Consider the following 21,319-nt stretch of genomic DNA (forward strand, 5'->3'; position numbering starts at 1 on the left):
CCTTGCATGTATATTTTTTAAGCATATCTGGCACTTCCTCCTTAATCAACCTCTGAACATCTTGTATACTTTGAGGCAGCTGTCTAACTTTCCTTTTGAGTCTGGTCCAACAAAACTTCCAGGCTTGTCTGGTTTTTCGACATCTGGCTTTCTCCTAGTCTGCCAACACTGTCATTTTGTGTGGCCCACTTTACTATACTGAAAACATCGGAGCTTTTTGACTTCTATGTCCCCCCTCAAGGGTTTCTTTTTTACCCTGTGGTAAGTTCTCATCATGACCTTCACTGAGATCTACCTTTCCCTTTCCACGTGAGGATTTCTCTTTGCCGCAATTTCTATCCCTCATGAATAGAAATTGATTCTCGAAGTCAAACTGTGTTTTATGAACCAGCTCATAATCATCAGCTACTTCAGCTGCTAACCTTGCTGTTTTAATTCTCTGCTCTTCCACATCATTTCGCATTAGTTTAGGCAGTGAATTTTTGAATACCTCCAAAATAATTACCTCTCTAAGGGCATCATAGGTTTGCTCGATTTTTTTAAGCTCTTATCCATCTATCGAAATTACTCTGTTTGACCCTTTCAAATTCAAGATAAGTTTGACCATGTTCCCTCCTTATATTCCTGAAACGTTGTCTATCAGCTTCTGGTATAAGGTCATATGCACTTAAAATGGCTTTTCTCATGTCCTCTTACTCCCCAGAGTCCTCCTCTGATAGGGATGTGAACACTTCACTTGCCCTATCTACAAGTTTTGTTTGGATTAACAAAACCCATATTGCCACTGGTCACTGCATTTGTTTAGCCACCTTTTCAAATGAGATGAAAAAGACTTCCACATCCTTTTCATCAAATGTAGGCAATGCTTGAACATACTTTAACAGTTTCTCATTAGGCTTCTAACCAGCAGGGGCTTTCTCAACTTCATTCTCTTCCTCACTCAGCCTACCCTCAAGCCTTTATCTCCAGTCTTTTCAGCTGACTTTCCTTTTTAAGTGTCAGTTTTTGAAGTTCAAAAGTGCTCTCTTTTTCTCTGCTCTCTCTTTTTCCCTCTCTCCTGCTACTCTCTCTTTTTCCCTTTCTTCTGCTTCTAATCATAACTCAAACTGTTTCATTTCTGCTGCCCTTTCCTTATCTCACGCCTCCAACTCAAGATGCTTCATTTGCAGTTGAATTCTTGCCATCTCCAGAGATTCTGATAGTTTCTCCAGCAAGTTTAAATACTGAGCTACTGCTGTATTTATCTCTCCTTTGCACACAGAAGCAGGCAGTTCCAATTCCAGCCTCTCTGCGAATTCTTACAACTTGGTGTTTTTCATTTTTTGCAAAACTTCCAAAGTCACCGCATCCACTTCCAGAAAACTTTTGGTAACTGAAAGAGCCATTACTATCCCAAGTTTTGTCTACCCAACCAAAACAACACCCGAAATAAAGACACTAGCATCTACCACTCACTGTTTAAAATCCCACAAAGAGCCCTCAATCTGTTATGGACTTGGCCAGACCACTCAAAACATTCTTAAGCAGGCAGCCTTAGAACTAACTTAGCAATTTGTTCCAGTAAGTGTACAGTGAAAATTACACGGAGTAAGATAGCTAGGTCGACTACTAGATTTTAAAACAGACAAAAATTTATTCACAACATTACACAATGAAACACAAAGAACAGAATAAGGAACACCTACAGAACTCAGCCTATCCAACTAGAGTTAATTATACTGTTCCAAATATACACAACAGTCTCAATAAGCAAACTCCCTTTAAAAACCAGTATAAATGGAACACATGCTTATAGGTTGAAGCTGAAGGGCAGAAAAGAGAGAGAGTTTCCACACAGCTCCCTGTTGAATTTCCCAGTTCAAAACCAAACTAAAGCTGCTCAGCTCAGCTAGCTAAAGAGCTGATCAATCCCCTATCATTATACAGCTCACTTCTAAGCATGACCACTTTGGCCTGAAGTCTCATTTGTTCACATACAAACAAAAGGCCTCTCAAAATCCTTTTCATCTCTGTACCAAACCAGACTGCTCACAGTCCGGCCCGGTTTATTGCCCCCTGAAAAAAATTAAAGACAGAGTCTCCTTGAGCCAAGGAATAGCTTTTAGAAAAAAAGGGACTAGATTTGTGACAAAATACTACCACAAATCCAAAGAAGGAAACATGAGGACAGGTGATTAAAGAGAGTCCACCAGAATCTTATCAGAGCAATTTGGAAACAAAGACAGTGAACCATTTCCTCCTCTGTCATCTGAAGAAAATTATAGCATTGTAGTATCCTCCTCACTGAAATCATTTGATTTCATGCAGGATTGAATCAAAGTTTTGATCTCCCCAGTATCTAGTTTAATGAATTTATAGAACATAGGCAGTCTTTTTTTTAATGTTCAGTTGCTACCACAACTTATATTACAGCTGCAATATTTATGGAAACCTTATTGTTAACACATAAGTTGCTTTTATCAAGAAAGTATTGTTCTAAAAAAAGTTCATAAAAATATTGTAAAAATTATGTTAAATATTTCCATGCATGTGAATGTGATATTGTATGCACCTGGGTTATGCATAAACTATACTTATAATTATATCATTGTTCTGACTGTTAACAAAAACAAATTATGATGATTATTCATTAATCTTTGGAACAAATAATCAAATAAGTATCAAATTTATGGATGTTTTGTAAACAACTAAGATATTAATAAATAGATAAAAACAGATTGTACTATTATACACTTCTGTCCAAGCAAGTGGTTATGGAACTTCTTAGTTAAGTGCATCTTGAACTATCCTACTTATGATTGCATATCACAACAATTTAAATAGATCATGCTTGTGTGAGCTAAACAACCAATTTAGCTGCATTAACCATTGATTACAGCATACAAAGCTGCCTTCCTTTTCCATCATAGCATATCGTAGTTGTATTTGTCAGCCTCAATTTGTTACTGCACAAATGAATGTTTTACCTAATGAATGACAAAAATGAATAGCAGCCATGCCAGAGTTTTAGTGAAATGCAGGAACCCATCTAAAGAGGTGAAGTATCCGTTAATGAAAGTAATACATACTTTCTCTAGATCATTATGTCTAAGCATTAATCAATAGCTGTGTACAACCTGCAACAGTATTCTGTTAAGTTTCTCTGCGAACATGTTTATTATTGGTGTCCAATATCATTGATTATATAATCAAGAAATAATGTTGTCAACAGTGATTAATTTTTGCAAATTGTTCATGGATAATTAAAGGACATTGAATAAAATTGAGTCTTTCTACATTTCATGTTCAGAAAGTGGCACGGGTTTGCCAGCTTTTCATATTTTTATTACTAAAATTATTTATTCAATCCTGACACAGAAGTGGAATCCCTAAATGGCATCTGCAGCTCTGTATTCTGATAAGAGGGCTATTTTAGTAGAGCAATTTCAAGGACAGTACACAGCTATTGATCTTCTAGTCCTCAACTACAATCATAAATGTAAAAGCACATTTGGTTAATTATTACAAAAGAAAGATTAGTTGTTTCAGTACCTTTACAAAAAGAAGTTCATTTAAAAGGCATAGATCTTCTATTAATTCATGTTTTGTTATCTTGGTAAGTAAAACCCTTTCTCGTTCTACGTAACTTTTGCAGTGGTTCACCTGCAGTAGCAGAGCCATCATAGTTTGGATAGTATAATAGGGCTCTGTGATATCCATTTTCCCCAGTTCAAATGGTATGACTCTGCATCAGAGATAAAATCAAAAACTGACTATTAACATTTCATTATAGCTTGATGCATAAAGGACATCCATTCCCTTATTTACAGAATCTGAAAGGGTAATTTTAATTGACACCAAATTGTGAGAGGGTAGATTCCAGAATAACTATAGTTGGCATCTCTTTCCTATCATCAATGTGCTTTTACTGTACTGCTTTTACCCCTGTATCTCAGCTACATCTTATTGCCCAATTAACTGCCAGAAACAGCTTTAGAAAATAAATACAGCATTATTATTGGGAAACCAAAATAATTACTTGCAATAATTAAGGGCATAAGGAACAGGACCAGGAGTATCTCCTTGACCATTCAGCTCCTTAGTCTTGCTTCACCATTCATAAGATTGCAGCTGATCTAACTGTGTCCTAAACTTTACTTTCCTACCCCAATTTCTGGGGTGTTCTTTAGCTGATATTAATAAACTACTGATTTATTATTTAATATATTTGGGTCTAAATATAATTACAAAATTATAATTAAAATACATACCTCATCCCTTCTGCTTGTGAGGTGTGGATAATTTCAGCTAGTAGTCTGCTTTTTCCATACCCAACCATTCCCTCAAACATAATAACCTGGCAACAGTCAGCAGAACGACGGGCTTTTAATGAGCTAAACCTTTTCAGGGCCTTTTGAAAAATCTTCATCTCTTTGTCACGGCCTTAAAAAAAATCAAATCAAATACACACAAATTGATCTCGAGGTCCAACTTAAAAACTGGAAATTAACTGTTCCTATTTTCTAATTACTCATTACCAAGAATTTCCTGAGAACGTATCCCACTCCACCGCTTTACCTTTTTGGAAGTTTGACAGAAACACGACTTTTGTGAACAAATGGGATTTCTGCGAAGTCAAGGCAGTTGAATGAAAAGTATCCCAAGAAATTAACTGCAGATAAAATGTTAATATCAACCTAGTGTCGTAGAGAAGCCAATATATTTGTAAATATTTCCCTTCTGTTGCTGTTAATGTTTTTCAGCATGTAGTTAATTCAACAAAAATGAATAAAATACATAATTGGGCCAATCATTTGGCATGAATTCAATTAAATTAGACATGGTGATATGAATAAACATTTTAAACATCATCAGGATGCTCACTCAGGCCTGGAGATGACACAGAGAAAAAATCTTAGCTTCACAGGATTGATTTGAGATTGGAAAAGCTTGGGTTTTCAAATGTGAAGGAAGGAAAATGACAGGTGACTTAAGAACAAAAAGGAACATTCTGGAGTACCTCATTGGTATCCTGGAGAAATGTTCTGCTATCCGGATGATTCTGGAAGAGCTCTGTAGTAGTCGACTGAGCATGTGAAGTATGTTGCAGGCTACACAACTGGCCTTTATGAAAAAATAGTCAATGCCAGCATCTATTAAACAAGAAGCTGAGAAAGAGAAGGTACGTGGAGAAGAAGAGGCAAGTGTGCAAGAGGAAGTCAAGCAAGAAGAAGACAAATGGAGGCTACAATTTTGATAAGCCTACTTTGGGTTACGTTCTGTGATTAAATAATTCATGACTGGTACATTTACCTCAACCACACCTTCCCTTTTTGCCAATTCCTCCACAGGATATAGGCATTGCTGACTAGGCCAGGGGACAGTTAAAAGTCAACCAGATTATTGTAAGTCTGGAGACTCATGTAGGTCAAGGCAGGTAATGGCAGCAGATTTACCTCCCTGTTGGTATTCCAATAACATGGCTAGAAGTTGTAATAGTATGACAATAGGTTGGTATTACAAGAATTGCTATCTGCTGAGGCAATGCTAGGTGCTGAACCACCCTAGGAACCCTGCTGAATAGTAGTATTCACAGTCACAATGGTTGCAGTCTGAGCTCTCGGAACAATGATGGAAGCTGTTTGTGCTGCAATGAAAGCTTAGATATCATCCATCACAGGCTGTGGGTTCCACAGGTATGCAGACATGTTGGAAGAATGTACTCCAATGTCTGATCAAGAGTTAGTACCCAGTTAATGCAAGACTTCCCTATTGCCCTAGGGATTGCATGCGGGTTTTCTAACAAGCTTTCCAGTTCTCATCAGCCTGCTTTTGTAGCAGGCCCCTTCAAAATCCTTCTCTGACTCACCTTCAGCAGACAAACATGTGACCTCGATTTCTGGCATCTGATCTGTCCTTTCCTTCTGCTCTGATTCGTGCACATTTGTGCCCCCTCTCTCACCCAAGTGGATCCTGCCTCTATCCTAGCAACTAAAATACACAGTGTCAGTTCTGAATTGGTGGCTGAGAATGCAGAATTGAATGATGTCACTTCACCTTCACTGCTATCCTTTCTGTCCTATGTTGCCTGGGAAGGTAATTACTCTGAGGCATCTGAAATGAGAAAGGAACAAGAGGGATAAGAAAAACGACGTGCATGCTAACACCGTCTGCAGCTTGTGAGAAAGAGGAAACTGTGGGGTGATGGAAGAAGGATTAGTTACAGAGACACCCTCATTATCAATCTCTCCAGTGCCGACAGTGCCTGCAGTTGCAATGAATCCCTTCCCATGACGGCCAGCATGGTCTCCTTCACTGTGCTTATTCATGCAGGTGCACTTTCCCTCCTCCAGTTTATGCTGTTGCCACCTGTTATATGCCACCTTCTCCTGCTGTAAAGAGGGATGTGTGGCAGTGAATGTCCTCCAATATATTTTTGATGCTGACACTGTCATGAGTAAAAAGTTGCCAATACAAGTGCAGCAGTGATAGTGTCTCTATCCCTGGACCCGGATTCAAGTCCCACCTGCTCCAGAGGTGTGTAAGAACATCTCTGAACAGTTTAATGAGAAAAATGAGGTACAAGTGCACTGTGAATTGTGGTAGCATTGTGGTAAGGTTGTCCAAACCTTGTCTTCCTACTACTACGGATCACCCAAAAAGGTAGCATTGTGTATAAGTTACAAATAAATTACAATGCTTACAATTAAAGGTGATAGGAAATCAGTACTATACCCTTCTACAGCCTACAAAATCTTAGATTGTCTTTGTGAATTATGGCCCATAGTTTAGATTAGATTAGATTAGATTACTTACAGTGTGGAAACAGGCCCTTCGGCCCAACAAGTCCACACCGACCCGCCGAAGCGAAACCCACCCATACCCCTACATTTACCCTTTACCTAACACTACGGGCAATTTAGCATGGCCAATTCACCTGACCTGCACATCTTTGGACTGTGGGAGGAAACCGGAGCACCCGGAGGAAACCCACGCAGACACGGGGAGAACGTGCAAACTCCACACAGACAGTCGCCTGAGGCTGGAATTGAACCCGGGTCTCTGGCGCTGTGAGGCAGCAGTGCTAACCACTGTGCCACCGTGCCGCCACTTGTAAGGATGCCTGTTGTTTTCAAAAGTAAAATGTTGCCAGTACAAATGCAGCAGTGATAGTGTCTCTACTCCTGGACCCGGATTCAAGTTCCACCTGCTCCAGAGGGCCCCTTGAAGGGCCTCACATTGCTCACAGGTAAAGTCTGTATCCTCAGACAGAGAAAAACAACTTACGTCATGCACTCTAGGTATGGTGGCAGCTATTTTTTATTCCTTTATGCTGATATGATTCAAAAGAGAGTGGAAGGCAACATAGGTAAAGATTCTGAGATAGAATGACAGGCTGAACCTGTTAATCAAGCTGACCAGCCCCCCATCCCAATCTTTTGTGTCCCATTGTTCGCTGTACTTCCTGTCAACTTTCTCAGTTCTAAGCTTTCTCACATTCCCACCCAAACTTTTTCATATAAGTTTTCATCCCCACATATTACTTGCTGTACTCCAGCCCTCAGTTTAGCAATATCAACTTCCATGATGCACTGACCCCTTGTCAAAGCCAGAATGGTGATGACTGTCAATGGCCACCTCCCTTCCATACTAACCCATGCCCTTCAATGTTCTATTGCCCTTCCACCCTTAGATGTTAAGTTATCCTCCTTCACAATTATTGTCTCCTCTCATTCCCAGCATGTTGTTTCCAAGCACTACAACTGCCGACCTTAGAAGTGGCTGCTCATAAGGTCCCTTGATAAATAAGTGAACAGACCCCTCGGCCTGGCTCTGACTCCCTTTCCAAGTGTCTTGGAGTGACAGCCCTGACTGAGGACTGAATAGATTCCTGACTGATCTCTGTGCAGCTCCCCAGCAGACTTTCCACGATTCCCCAGTCTCATTACATTGGACCCAAAGGACTGACTATGGCCCATTCTCTGGACTGCAATGACATGGAAGCCCTGACCCTAAACACTTCAAACACTAATAGAGCATGTCCAAGCCCCTTGGATAGAGATTGGACGATGCTTTTGATTTACTGGGGTTATATTCCTTGACTGATGACAGTTCCTCAACTTTATTAAGGACTACTCCCTTAGACTTTGAGTCACGGCCATTTGATTAAGTTTGCTGCATAAGCTGCTGACACATGCTGCAGGTGGGACATTGATGTACAGCAGTGCTGTAAAGCTACATGTCAGCCTCTTTGAATGATCATCACTTGCAAACCAGACAGGCTACCTGGCCTTATGTCTCTAATAAAAAGCAAGGCAGGCTGAAGTACTACGAGACTGTAAGTTCTAAATGATGTGGCAATATGAAGAAAGGAAAGGCAAGATAGAGTTGCTGAGAGAATCCATGTATGTGCATAGTTAGTGAGCACTAGCTCAGCAAGTCAAGAATCCTGAGATGCACTCTACTCTGCTGCATGAAGTGGGTGCCTGTCCCTGGACACAATGTATCCTGACAGCATCATTAATACAAGCAAAGTGTCCATGTGCTCTAATATTCAAGTAGTGAACTGTAGTGTACATGAGTGACAGATATGCCAAGATGGTGGGCGATGCTGATGCCTCCGTCTGATGCTGATCTCCACGGATGAAGGATGCAAGATGTTGCTGCCCATGGAACAAGCTGGGACATGTTGGGAACTGCTGGCTGCAATGGATGCTTGAAAGAGCAAACGTGAGTTTGAGCTGCCAGGTATCCAATCTGACATTCAAGCCTGAATTGTCACCATTTTCCCTTCACTGTCAAGGAAAATAGCAAACTGCAAGTAAAGGAGGTGATATTACATAAAATAAGAGGTAGATGCTTGCATATAGACCTGTTGTCGCTTACTAGTGAGATTCTTGCTTCGCTCTTCAACTTGGGTGGAAAATTGGACTTCTTTTTCTGAACAGCAATAATCTAATTTCCCGTTTTCACTATATTTTCCCAACTTATGCGACACTTCCCATATTGTTCAGGGGCTGGAAAGATTTGACTCCATAAGTTAACCTTTAGGCATCCATTCCTCTAGCACCCAGCTACTCTGCGGTCCACAGAAAGAGATCTTTTAAGGAGGTTTACAAGTACTGAAGAGTTTTTAAGTATATCTCTAGAAGCACGCATTTGTTTCTTAATCATTTAAAGATAAACAAATGCTGAGTTTAGCTTCTGGAAAAACATATTTCGCTATATACTGATCAAACATTGATGTGAGCCAATGGATATTTATGCTCAGTAATGGAACAAGCCAGAAAGTTCTGAAAATGTCCTATGGTGTGGGTAACTCAAACCCTCTAAATTATTACCAGCAAATAATTTAGAACCTTTTTCAAATTACACAACTACTGTCAAAATAATCCACAGAAGTTCCAACAAAGGTTCTCCTAGACAGTAGCTGTAAATTTGGTGTAAGACTGGCAAAATCCACAGGAAGTGCAGAACCTGGTGGGCGGCATGGTGGCACAGTGGTTAGCACTGCTGCCTCACAGCGCCTGGAGACCCAGGTTCAGCTCCCGCCTCAGGCGACTGACTGTGTGGAGTTTGCACGTTCTCCCCATGTCTGCGTGGGTTTCCTCCGGGTGCTCCGGTTTCCTCCCACAGTCCAAAGATGTGCAGGTCAGGTGAATTGGCCATGCTAAATTGCCCGTAGTGTTAGGTAAGGGGCAAATGTAGGGGTATGGGTGGGTTGCGCTTCGGCGGGTCGGTGTGGACTTGTTGGGCTGACCTGTTTCCACACTGTAATGTAATGTAATGTAAAAAAAAACCTTGCTAGAGGAAAAGCATATCGGAAATCATACAAGAATCCCCCATTATTTTTACAGAATTCCTACAGTGTGGAAACAGGCCCTTCAGCCCAACAGGTCCACACCAACCCTTCGAAGAGTAACCCACCCAGACCCATTTCCCTACCCTATTATCCTATACTTACCTTTGACCAATGGGCAATTTAGCATGACCAATTCACCTAACCTGCCCATCTTTGGATTGCAGGAAGAAACCCACACAGACACAGGGAGAGTGTGCAAACTCCACACAGACAGTCGCCCGAGGCTGGACTCGAACCCACGTGCCTGGCGCTATGAGGCAGCAGTGCTAACCACTGAGCCATGATTTTCCATTCATTAATTTTCTGAACTCTAACAGATAGAGAAATATGGGAACGTTCTTGCAATTTCTCAGCAAATAGTTGTCAGTAAATAGAATTAAGCAGAAAATGATTGTACCTCAAACACTGGATCTCAATTATTTTTCCAATTACTGTATATAACTGTAAACACTAAGCCAAGCTCATTTACAAGATGACTGTATTGTGACGTTCTGAAGCCAATGCATTTTGCAATTTGGTACTTCAAGATTATCCCATCATTTCTTCTGTTTATTTTCAATAATATTTCTTGGAGATCCTAATTTGGTCCTATAAATTAAAAATTAGTATCAATATGAAAATTACAGGGATAGCTTTACCATAAGCTATGGTGATTGACGCCGCCATTAATATTTTCCTTTTGAACAGAATCAGTTACAAATTATATTCAAAGTATGCATTTGTCAACTTGTCCCGATATTAAAACATTATTACTAGTCTCTAAATCACCTGAGCACAGAAGAGTTCAGCTGGAGAAATATTCATGTAAATATTCATGCTACAAGTTATTCTTTCCTTTTTAAATTTCAAAAAGGTTGGATGTATGGCTGAAATCGCAATACAAGTTCAGCTGTATGTCAAACCAGAGTTTGCTAACTGAACATAAATATAATAAACAAAGGACAGAAAACATTACAGCACATTACAAGCCCTTCAGCCCACTAAGATTGTGCCAACACATGATGCCTTTCCAAAATAAAAACCTTTTGCCTGTACGTGGTGTGACTCTCTCTATTCCCTGCCTACTTATACATCTGTCACATTGTCTTTGAAACATTGCTATTATATTCACCTCCACCACTTCCTCTAGCAGCTCATTCCAGGCCCTTGCCACCCTCTATGTTAAAAAAAAACTGCTTCTCACATCCCTTTAAACTTTCCCCCTTTTACCTTCAACCTATATAATTGTCAATTTTTCTTGGCAAAAAACATTCTATCCATTCTATACATGCCTCGCATAATTTTGTAAACTTCTATCAGGTTGCTTCTCATTCTCTGACATTCAAATGAAAGCCAATTCCTGAAGTAGGGCTCATGCCCGAAACGTCGATTGTCCTGCTCCTTGGATGCAGCCTGACCTGCTGCGCTTTTCCAGCAACACATTTTCAGCTCTGATCTCCAGCATCTGCAGTCCTCACTTTCTCCTCCACATCCTTCTGCTAGTGTGGTAATCAGAACGGTACACAATATTCCAAATGTGGCCTAAATAATGTTTTACACAGCTGCAACATGACTTTCCAACTAATGAAGGCAAACATTCCTTCTTGACCACTTTATCCACTTGTGTTGCCACTTTCAGGGAAATGAATTTGGTCTTACGAAATAGACATCTACTGTCCTACCCTTATCAATCATTTATGTCATTTCGTCAAAAAGCTCAATCAAATTTGTGAGATAAGACCTTCCCCACACAAAGCCATGCTGTCTATCATTAAGAAGTCCAAATTCTATCCCTAAGAATAATGAGTAAATCCTATCCCTAAGAATTTTCTCCAATAATATCTTTACCACTGACATAAGGCTCACCAGCCTCTAATTCCCTGAATTATCTCTGTTGCTCTTCTTAAACAAAGGAACACTGTTGGCTTCTGTGACTAAAGAGGATACAAACATTTCATACAAGACCCCAGCAATTTCCTCACCTGCTTCCCTCAGCATTCTTGGATAGACTCCATCAGGCCCTGGGCACTTGTCTACCTTCGACCTTTTCAGAACACCCAACACCTTTTTATATTGGCATGCCTGAGAATTCAACAAACTCTTCTCTAAACTCATCATCCACCATGTCCTCTCCTTTGGAATACTGATGCAAAGTATTCATTAAAAACTTCATCCATTTCCACCAACTCCGTGCATAAATTTCCTCCTTTGTCCTTGAGTGAACCTACCTATTCCCTAGCTACTGTTTTGATCCTTATATATGTCTAAAGAACACCTTGAGATTTTCCTTAAACCTGTTTTCCTAGACATTTCTTGGCCATTTTATTCCTCCTATTTCCTTTGAGTTCCGTCCTGCTATCTTTATATTATTTGAGGGCTTTGCCTGTCTTCAGTTTCCTAAACCTTATGCATGCTTTACTTTCTTTTGTGACTTCGTTCTCAATTTCTCTGGTCATCCAAGATTCCCAAATCTTGACATCCTTATTCTTTATTTTCACAGAAACATTCTGGTCCTGAACACTAAATAACTGGCCTTTAAAAGATTCCCACATTCCAGGTAAGGATTACCCTCAAACACCTCCAAACAGACCCCACCACCAGGGATATATTTCCCTCCCCACCCCTCTCCGCCTTCCGCAAAGACTGCTCCCTCCGTGACTACCTGGTCAGGTCCACGCCCCCCTATGACCCACCCTCCCATCCTGCCACTTTCCCCTGCCACCGCAGGAACTGTAAAACCTGTGCCCACACTGCCTCCCTCACCTCCATCCAAGGCCCTAAAGGAGCCTTCCACATCCATCAAAGTTTTACCTGCACATCCACTAATATCATTTATTGTATCCGTTGCTCCCGATGCAGTCTCCTCTACATCGGGGAGACTGGGCGCCTCCTAGCAGAGCGCTTCAGGGAACATCTCCGAGACACCCGCACCAATCAACCAAACCGCCCCGTGGCCCAACATTTCAACTCCCCCTCCCACTCTGCCGAGGATATGGAGGTGCTGGGCCTCCTCCACCGCCGCTCCTCACCACCAGACGCATGGAAGAAGAATGCCTCATCTTCCACCTCGGAACACTTCAACCCCAGGGCATCAATGTGGACTTCAACAGCTTCCTCATTTCCCCTTCCCCCACCTCATCCTCGTTTCTAACCTCCAGCTCAACACTGTCTCCTTGACTTGTCCGGACTTGTCCGACCTGCCTAGCTCCTTTTCCACCTATCCACTCCACCCTCTCCTCCCTGACCTATCACCTTCATCTCCTCCCCCACTGACCTATTGTATTCTATGCTACTCTCTCCCCACCCCCACCCTCCTCTAGCTTATCTCTCCACGCTTCAGGCTCTCTGCCTTTATTCCTGATGAAGGGCTTTTGCCCGAAAGGTCGATTTTGCCTGTCCTCGGATTTTGTCTGTCCTCGGATGCTGCCTGAACTGCTGTGCTCTTCCAGCACCACTAATCCAGAATCTGGTTTCCAGCATCTGCAGTCATTGTTTTTACCCTCAAACAGCCACCTCCAATTCAGTTTCCCCAGTTCTTCCCTAATATTCCCCCAATTTAGTTCTTTCATCCAAGGACTACTCTTATCCTTATCCATAAGTAACTTAAAATTTCATAATTATGGTCACTATTCCCAGAATATTCCCCACTGAAACTTCAATGAATTGGCCTGGCTCATTTCCCAATACCAGGTCTAGTGTGGCTCCTTCTCTAACTGAACTTCTTACGTATTATTTCAAAAAACATCCTGAACACACCTAACAAATTTTCCCCCATCTAAACCCCTGGCATTAAGGGAGTCCCAGTCGATATAAGAGTCTTGCTGGAAAAGCACAGCAGGTCACACAGCATTTGATGAAAGGCTTTTGCCCGAACCGTCGATTTTCTTTCTCCTCGGATGTTGCCTGACCTGCTGTGCTATTCCAGCACCACTCTAAGGGTCTGAAGGGTCTGTTTCTGTGCTGTATGACTCTGTGACAATTTTGCATTTACCTAACTTGCACATGTTTGGACTATGGGAGAAAACCAGAGCACCCGGAAGAAACATGCACAGACACAGGGGAGAATGCGCAAACCCCACACAGTCACCCAAGGCTGAAATTGAACCTGGATCCTTGGTGCTGTGAGGCAGCAGTGATAGCCACTGAGCCCACTTTATAATTGCCCCCCTCACCATCACTGAGAACAGTTTTTATATTCCAGATTTATTACATCATATGAAATGGTACATTTATGATTCCCCAGTATGATTAATGTAAACTCACCTAAAAGTGGATAATCTTCCTCCTTTTCAACAGTAATTCGAGGTTTCCCAAGTATTCTGAGGAAAAAGTCTAGATATGATCTCTTCGCCAATTAATACATAAACTTCAAGCTAAAGTTATGGATTAAAATAGAAAACCACTACATATAAATTCAACTGTACCAGTGACAAGTTCATTGTACACTCCACTAATATTGACTCAAGTGGCACATAATGTTCTGCCTTATTATTACAAAAATATAGGTGAGCTACCCATATTACTCATTAGTTCGGGGTGGGGGAAAGAGCTGTAATTGTGTATTTAGGGCCACTTAAATGGCAATCAGAACCTTTGCAATTGTCAAGATTTACTCTAAAATATAGGAATAATAAATCCCCTCAACTCTTGAATTGGGTCTGGCAGTTTAAAACAGAGGTTGCTCAAGATTAGTTATAATTGAACAATTTGATTTGATTTGATTTATTATTGTCACATACCATGTTACAATGACAAGTATTATTTTTTGCGCAATCCAAGCAAACCATACCTTACACAACTATTTCAAAGTAATAGAACAGAATATTGAATATTGTATTACAGCTGCAGAGGAGGTGTACAGAAACTTTAAAATATGAGAGGTCCATTCAAAACTCTAATAACAGCGGGGAAACTGTTCTTGAATCTTGCTTTCCCAAGACAGCGGGAAGTATAGACAGAGTCAATGGGTTCAAGGCTGATTTGCAGGATGGACTGGGCTGTGATCACAATCCTCTGTAATTTCTTGTGATCTTGGCCAGAGCAGTTGCTATACTAAGCTGTGATGCATCTGGATAGAATGTTTTCTGTGGTACATCTATAAAGAATGGTGAGAGTCCTTGCAGACATGCTGAATTTGCTTAGCCTTCTGAGGAAGTAGAGACATTGGTGTGCTTTCTTGACTGTAGTGTTAATGTGGATGGACCAGAACAGATGGTGGTGATATTTGCACCTGTAAATTTGAAGCTATTGCCCATCTCAATTTCAGCATGACTGATACAGAAGGGGTGTGTCCTCCACTCTGCTTTCATTATGTCAATGACCAGCTCCCTCATTTTTCTGACATTGAGGGAGAAATTGTTGTCTTTACACCTTTCCACTAGGTTCTCTATCTCTTTCCTGTACTCTGTCTCATCATTGTTTAAGATCTGACCCACTACGGTGATGTCATCAGTAAACTTGTAAATGGGGTTAAAGGTCAATTTGGCCACACAATGATAAGTGTATGAGTGCTAAAGACAACTACCTACTTTCTATTTTATATCATTGTCATTTTGAGCATGTGAGTGAAACTACTTTTTCTTTTAATTCATTTTTGGTATGGTTGTCTCTAGCTGCCCAACACTTATTGCCATCTCTACTCACCCTTGAAAATATGGTGTTGAGCTGCCTTCTTGAACTGCTGCAGTCCACCTGCTCTGAAACATTATCCATTTGTCGTACAATTGAAACTACACTGGTTCTGAAACCCTTTTTATGAGACTTTGCCTGCTTTGAGACATTGCTAAAGACAACTGCTTACTTTCCATTTTATATCAATGACATTTTGCCCATGTTAGTGAAACTACTTTTTCTTTTAACTCATTTGTGGGATATGGGTGTCGCTGGCTGGCCAGCACTTACTGCCAGCACTGAAAGGAACAATATCGATATAATGACCACTGTAGAAGCTAAGCTGTAACACCATGGGTGGAATCTTCCCACCACTGAACGACATGAAATCTGGGAATATTAGATGCCATCAGCAGTAAGGAGATTCCTAACGAGAGCAGAAAGTCTGAGTCTCTGGTTATATTGGCCAAGTGCTGGCAAATGGGACTAGACTAATTTAGGATATCTGGTTGGCGTGGTCAAGTTGGACTGAAGGGTGTGTTTCCATGCTGTAAGTTGTTAGTGAGAGGTAAGAGGTCAGTTTGAATCCATTAGCATGCATTAACATCTCAGTATTACCCGTAGTTAATGTCACCTCTTTATGTGCTGTTTCCCATTCTCCCATCCATTGGATGGAAACTCGATGGGCAGCATTTCTTAATATGAAAGTCTGAGTGCCTGTTTGCTCCTCTGGGTCTCCATCTTGGAAAGCATGCACCAACATCTCAGGACACTCCCAATGGCAGCAACTGCCTGCACCCCATCCACAGATGTTGGCACTGGATAGGTGCTAGCATCACTGCAACCTCGTGATACATCTTCGATTCAAGTACAATATCGTCCACACTTCAATGTTGCGCTTTGAAGCACACCATCACCTCTCAATGCAATGCTTCTGTCAGGACTCCATACACATAGTGAAAAGCAACCAGCTCAAGGATTCAGTGAAGATACGGCTCAGGGCAGTTTGCATCTACTTGGGTGCTCACAGCATCTCTGCCTTTTTGAACTTTGCCCATGCAGCTAGAGGTTAAAGACTTACAGTATTTCTGTCTTTAGTACAGTATTTAGCACAGACATAAACCAGGCAAATTCTCAATACTGTCAGCAGCTGTCAGTCAAGGGAGTGGACATGTTGCTGTATGGCACTCAGTGTAAGGTGGTGAGATATACCAGGTGACAGAACAGAAAGCACAGAGATTATGCAGGGTTCTTGGAGTGGGGTGAAGGAAGATACGGCATGCAATAGTAAGCGTGGTAGACATGAGGCTTGGTGGGCGTTTGTGAGGTCAAACAAATACAGAGTGAGTGTGAACTAGCAGAGAGAAGGTAGTGGTACCACTACTAATCACTGTAGAGGAAAGAAGGACTTCTTCCTGCATGAAGAGGTGCTCTCCAGAAACAGCTCTGACCAGGTAGAATCTAAGACCAGGCCAGCAAAGTCTGCTGTTGCCATCTCCTCTGGTGGCACCAAGAGAAGAGGAAGGATGGCCCACTCTTCAGCCCCCTCACCCCTTTGCAGTGCCTATTTCCTTCTGTCCAATATATCTGGGACAATTCAATTGAACCATTCAGGGCTCTGGACTGACAATACTTCACTTAGAGCACTGTTGGACTTTAGAAATGATGCTCAGACCAGAAATCTTGGCAGTGAAGGTACTTCTGCCATCAGAGACTGCTACACTGATATGGGAACACATATCAGCCTTTTCCAAGTTTAACTACACTGATAATGGACAGAATGGAAGGCGAATTTGGAATTTTCAGTCCCTCTCTCTCCCTCCAGCTTATAATACATGGCAGTAGTCTATAAGGCAGCCACAACACTTCATGGCATGGTGGCTCAATGGTTAGCACTGCTGCCTCATAGTGCCAGGGACCTGCGTTCAATTCCAGTCTCAGGTGACTGTGGAATTTGCACATTCTCCCTATGTCTGTGTGGGTTTCCTCCCACGATCTGAAGATATGCAGATTAAGTAAATTGGTCATGCCAAATTGCCCATAGTGTATAGGTACATTAGTAAGGGGTAAATTTAGGGGAATGGGTCTGGGTGGGTTACTCTTTGGAGAGTTGGTGTGCACTTGTTGGGCTGATTGGCCTGTTTCCACACTGTGGGGATTCTATGAACACCTTCAAAATCCTCTTCTTGAACTTTTCAGAGTCAAAAATATATTTTAAAAAGCCCAACAGTTAATGAGCAACTTGAAATTCTGAACTAGCATTAACCAGTAAGTAGTACACCATGCCTTGAATTGTCTGGGTGAAGGGTATACCCTATCATTTGGTGTCAGGAGTTGCTGAGCTAGTTTAGTTTATGACAAAATAAATATTAGGACAAAGAAACTTCAAAAAAGCATCAAAAATGCTAATTCAAGTACTTTATTCATTATATCAGAAGTTCTAGTGCACACTCCTAATAGTAAAGGTGACTATCATTCTTAAAATAAAGATGAAGGCATCTATTTATTGTACTATCAAATCTCTAATCCATCATGCGGTACTCAGGTGACAAACAGCCCTGGTACTTTTTCTTCCCTGAATGGCATCAACAAACCAAACGATCTCATGGCAGGGAATTATAGAATTCCCTACAGTGTGGAAGCAGACCATTCTGCCCATTGAGTATACACCTACCCTCCCCAGAGCATCCAACCCAGACCCAAACCCCTGCCCTATAATCCTGCATTTCCCATGGCTAACCCACTTATCCTATATGACATGAGCAATCTTATCATAGACAATCGACCTAACCTGCACATATTTGGACTGTGGGAGGAAACCAGAGCACCCAGAGGAAACCCACACAGACACAGAGAGAATGTGCAAACTCCACACAGGCAGCTGCATGAGGGCAGAATCGAGCCTGGGTCCCTGCCACTGTGAGGCAGCAATGCTAACCACTGAGCCACCGTGCCACCCGTCATCTTCCCCACTCCACAAATGCAATGTCAAGACTTGTCATCATTGTTTTTAAACTAACAAATTCTGGGCTGGCAGCCCAGCACCACAATTACCTGCTACCATAGATGATAATAACGCTGCAAGACTGACAATATCTGTGGATACAGAAACTGAGTTAATATTTCAAGTCCAATTTGACCATTATCATAGAAGTTTGCTTTAAATCATTTGCTCTTTGCATTTATTTGATATAGTTTTGGAAGAACTCACTGCCTAAAATGTGAACAAGGTCTAATCATAAATGGTAAAGAAAACGTCACTGACGAAATAAAAACAGATATACATCGGAGCAATAGTTAGCCACATGGCTCTTTTAGCATCTTCCACCAATCTAAAAGGTCATGACTAATCTGATCTTGACTTTCACTGCACCTACTTAGCTGCCTCCAAAAAACCTGGACTCTAATGTCATTAAAAAACTATCTCAGCCTTGAATATATTCATGATTCGGAGATGCCAGTGTTGGACTGGGGTGTACAAAGTTAAAAATCACACAACACCAGGTTATAGTCCAACAGGTTTAATTGGAAGCAATTAAACCTGTTAGACTATAACCTGGTGTTGTGTGATTTTTAACTTTGAATATATTCAATATCTCAACCTCCAAAACTCTCTGAATTCACAACTCTCTTAAAAAAGAATTCCTTATCGCTTCTATCTTAAATGGATTACCCCTTATTCTTAAATGGTGTGCGCTAATTTTAGATGTCCATGAGGAAACACCCTCTCAGCATCTACTCTGACACGTCCCTTTCAAAATTTTATGTGCATGAATAATATCAGTAATTAATATCAATACACGTGCTGCAAGATTTTCCTATTTTTATAATCCAGAGCCCCTGCATTAAAGACCAACATTTCATTTGTCTTCCAAATTCACTGCTGTATCCAAATATTAGCTTTCGTGTAATTCAAGAAAGATTCCCAGATACCCCTATCCTGCAGGATTCTGCAGTTTCTCTCCATTTAACATAGAACATAGAACATTAAGCGCAGTACAGGCCCTTCAGCCCTCGATGTTGCGCTGACCTGTCATACCAATCTGAAGCCCATCTAACCTATACTATTTCATGTACGTCCATATGCCTGTCCAATGACGACTTAAATGTACTTAAAGTTGGCGAATTTACTACCGTTGCAGGCAAAGCATTCCATACCCTTACTACTCTCTGAGTAAAGAAATTACCTCTGACATCTGTCCTTTAGCTATCACCCCTCAGTTTAAAGCTATGCCCCCTCGTGCTCGCCGTCACCATTCTTGGAAAAAGGCTCTCCCTGTCCACCCTATCTAACCCTCTGATTATCTTATCTTAGGTCTCTATTAAGACAACTTTCAACCTTCTTCTCTCTAACAAAAACAGCCTCAAGTCCCTCAGCCTTTCCTCGTAAGACCTTCCCTCCATACCAGGCAACATCCTAGTAAATCTCCTCTGCACCCTTTCCAAAGCTTCCACATCCTTCTTATAATGCGGTGACCAGAACTGTACACAGCACTCCAAGCGCGGCCGCACCAGAGTTTTGTTCAGCTGTAGCATAACCTCATGGTTCCAGAACTCGATCCCTCTATTAATAAAAGCTAAAACACTGTATGCCTTCTTAACAACCCTGTTAACCTGGGTGGCAACTTTCAAGGATCTGTGTACCTGGACACCGAGATCTCTCTGCTCATCTACACTACCAAGAATCTTACCATTAGCCCAGTACTTTTGCATTCCGGTTACTCCGACCAAGTGTGAATCACCTCACACTTGTCCGCATTAAACTCCATTTGCCACTCTCAGCCCAGCTCTGCAGCTTATCTATGTCTCTCTGTAACCTACGACATCCTTCATCACTGTCCACAACTCCACCGACCTTAGTGTCGTCTGCAAATTTACTAACCCACCCTTCTACGTCCTCATCCAGGTTGTTTATAAAAATGACGAACAGCAGTGGACCCAACACCGACCCTTGCGGTACACCACTGGTAACTGGACTCCAGGATGAATATTTCCCATCAACCACCACCCTCTGTCTTCTTTCAGCAAGCCAATTACTGATCCAAACTGCTATATCTCCCACAATCCCATTCTTCCACATTTTGTACAATAGCCTATTGTGGGGAAGCTAATCAAACGCCTTGCTGAAATCCATATACACCACATCAACCGGTTTATTCTCATCTACCTGTTTCGTCACCTTCTCAAAGAACTCAATAAGGTTTGTGAGGCATGACCTACCCTTCACAAAACCGTGCTGACTATCCCTAATCAAATTATTCTTTTCTAGATGATTAGAAATCCTATCTCTTATAACCTTTTCCAACACTTTACCAACAACTGAAGTAAGGCTCACTGGTCTATAATTACCTGGGTTGTCTCTACTCCCCTTCTTGAACAGGGGAACCACATTTGCTATCCTCCAGTCTTCTGGCACTATTCCTGTAGACGATTTAAAGATCAATGCCAAAGGCTCGGCAATCTCCTCCCTGGCTTCTTAGAGCATCCTAGGATAAATCCCATCCGGCCCAGGGGACTTATCTATTTTCACACTCTGCAGGATTTTGAATACCTCTTCCTTGTGAACCTCAATCACACCTAGTCTAGTAGCCTGTATCTCAGTATTCTCCTCGACAACATTGTTGTTTTCTAGAGTGAATACTGTCGAAAAATATTCATTTAGTGCTTCCCCTCTCTTCCTATCTTCCCAAACACAACTTCCCACTACTATCCTTGATTGGCCCTAATCTTACTCTCGGCATTCTTTTATTCCTTAAATACCTATAGATCAGGGTTTACCCTGATCCTATCTGCCAACAACTCCTCATGTCTCCTCCTGGCTCTTCTGAGCTCTCTCTTTAGGTCTTTCCTGGCTACCTTATAACCCTCATGTGCCCTAACTGAGCCTTC

General features: G+C 41.5%; 1 protein-coding gene across 1 annotated transcript in view; it reads right to left on the minus strand.

Annotated features, from left to right (window-relative positions):
• Positions 1–21,319, minus strand: part of LOC122551928 (adenylate cyclase type 10-like) — a 193,270-nt gene that overhangs the window by 124,097 nt on the left and 47,854 nt on the right. The window contains exons 12-14 of the mRNA XM_087988568.1: positions 14,084–14,139; positions 4,251–4,422; positions 3,532–3,724 (exon numbers count right to left, since the gene is read on the minus strand). Of these exons, the coding sequence (XP_087844694.1) occupies positions 3,532–3,724; positions 4,251–4,422; positions 14,084–14,139 (421 nt within the window). The remainder of the gene's footprint in view (positions 1–3,531; positions 3,725–4,250; positions 4,423–14,083; positions 14,140–21,319) is intronic.

This window comes from Chiloscyllium plagiosum, unplaced genomic scaffold (assembly GCF_037043375.1).
Source record: "Chiloscyllium plagiosum isolate Xiang-an unplaced genomic scaffold, Cpla_swu_hap1 HiC_scaffold_7, whole genome shotgun sequence".
Taxonomy (NCBI): Eukaryota; Metazoa; Chordata; class Chondrichthyes; order Orectolobiformes; family Hemiscylliidae; genus Chiloscyllium; species Chiloscyllium plagiosum.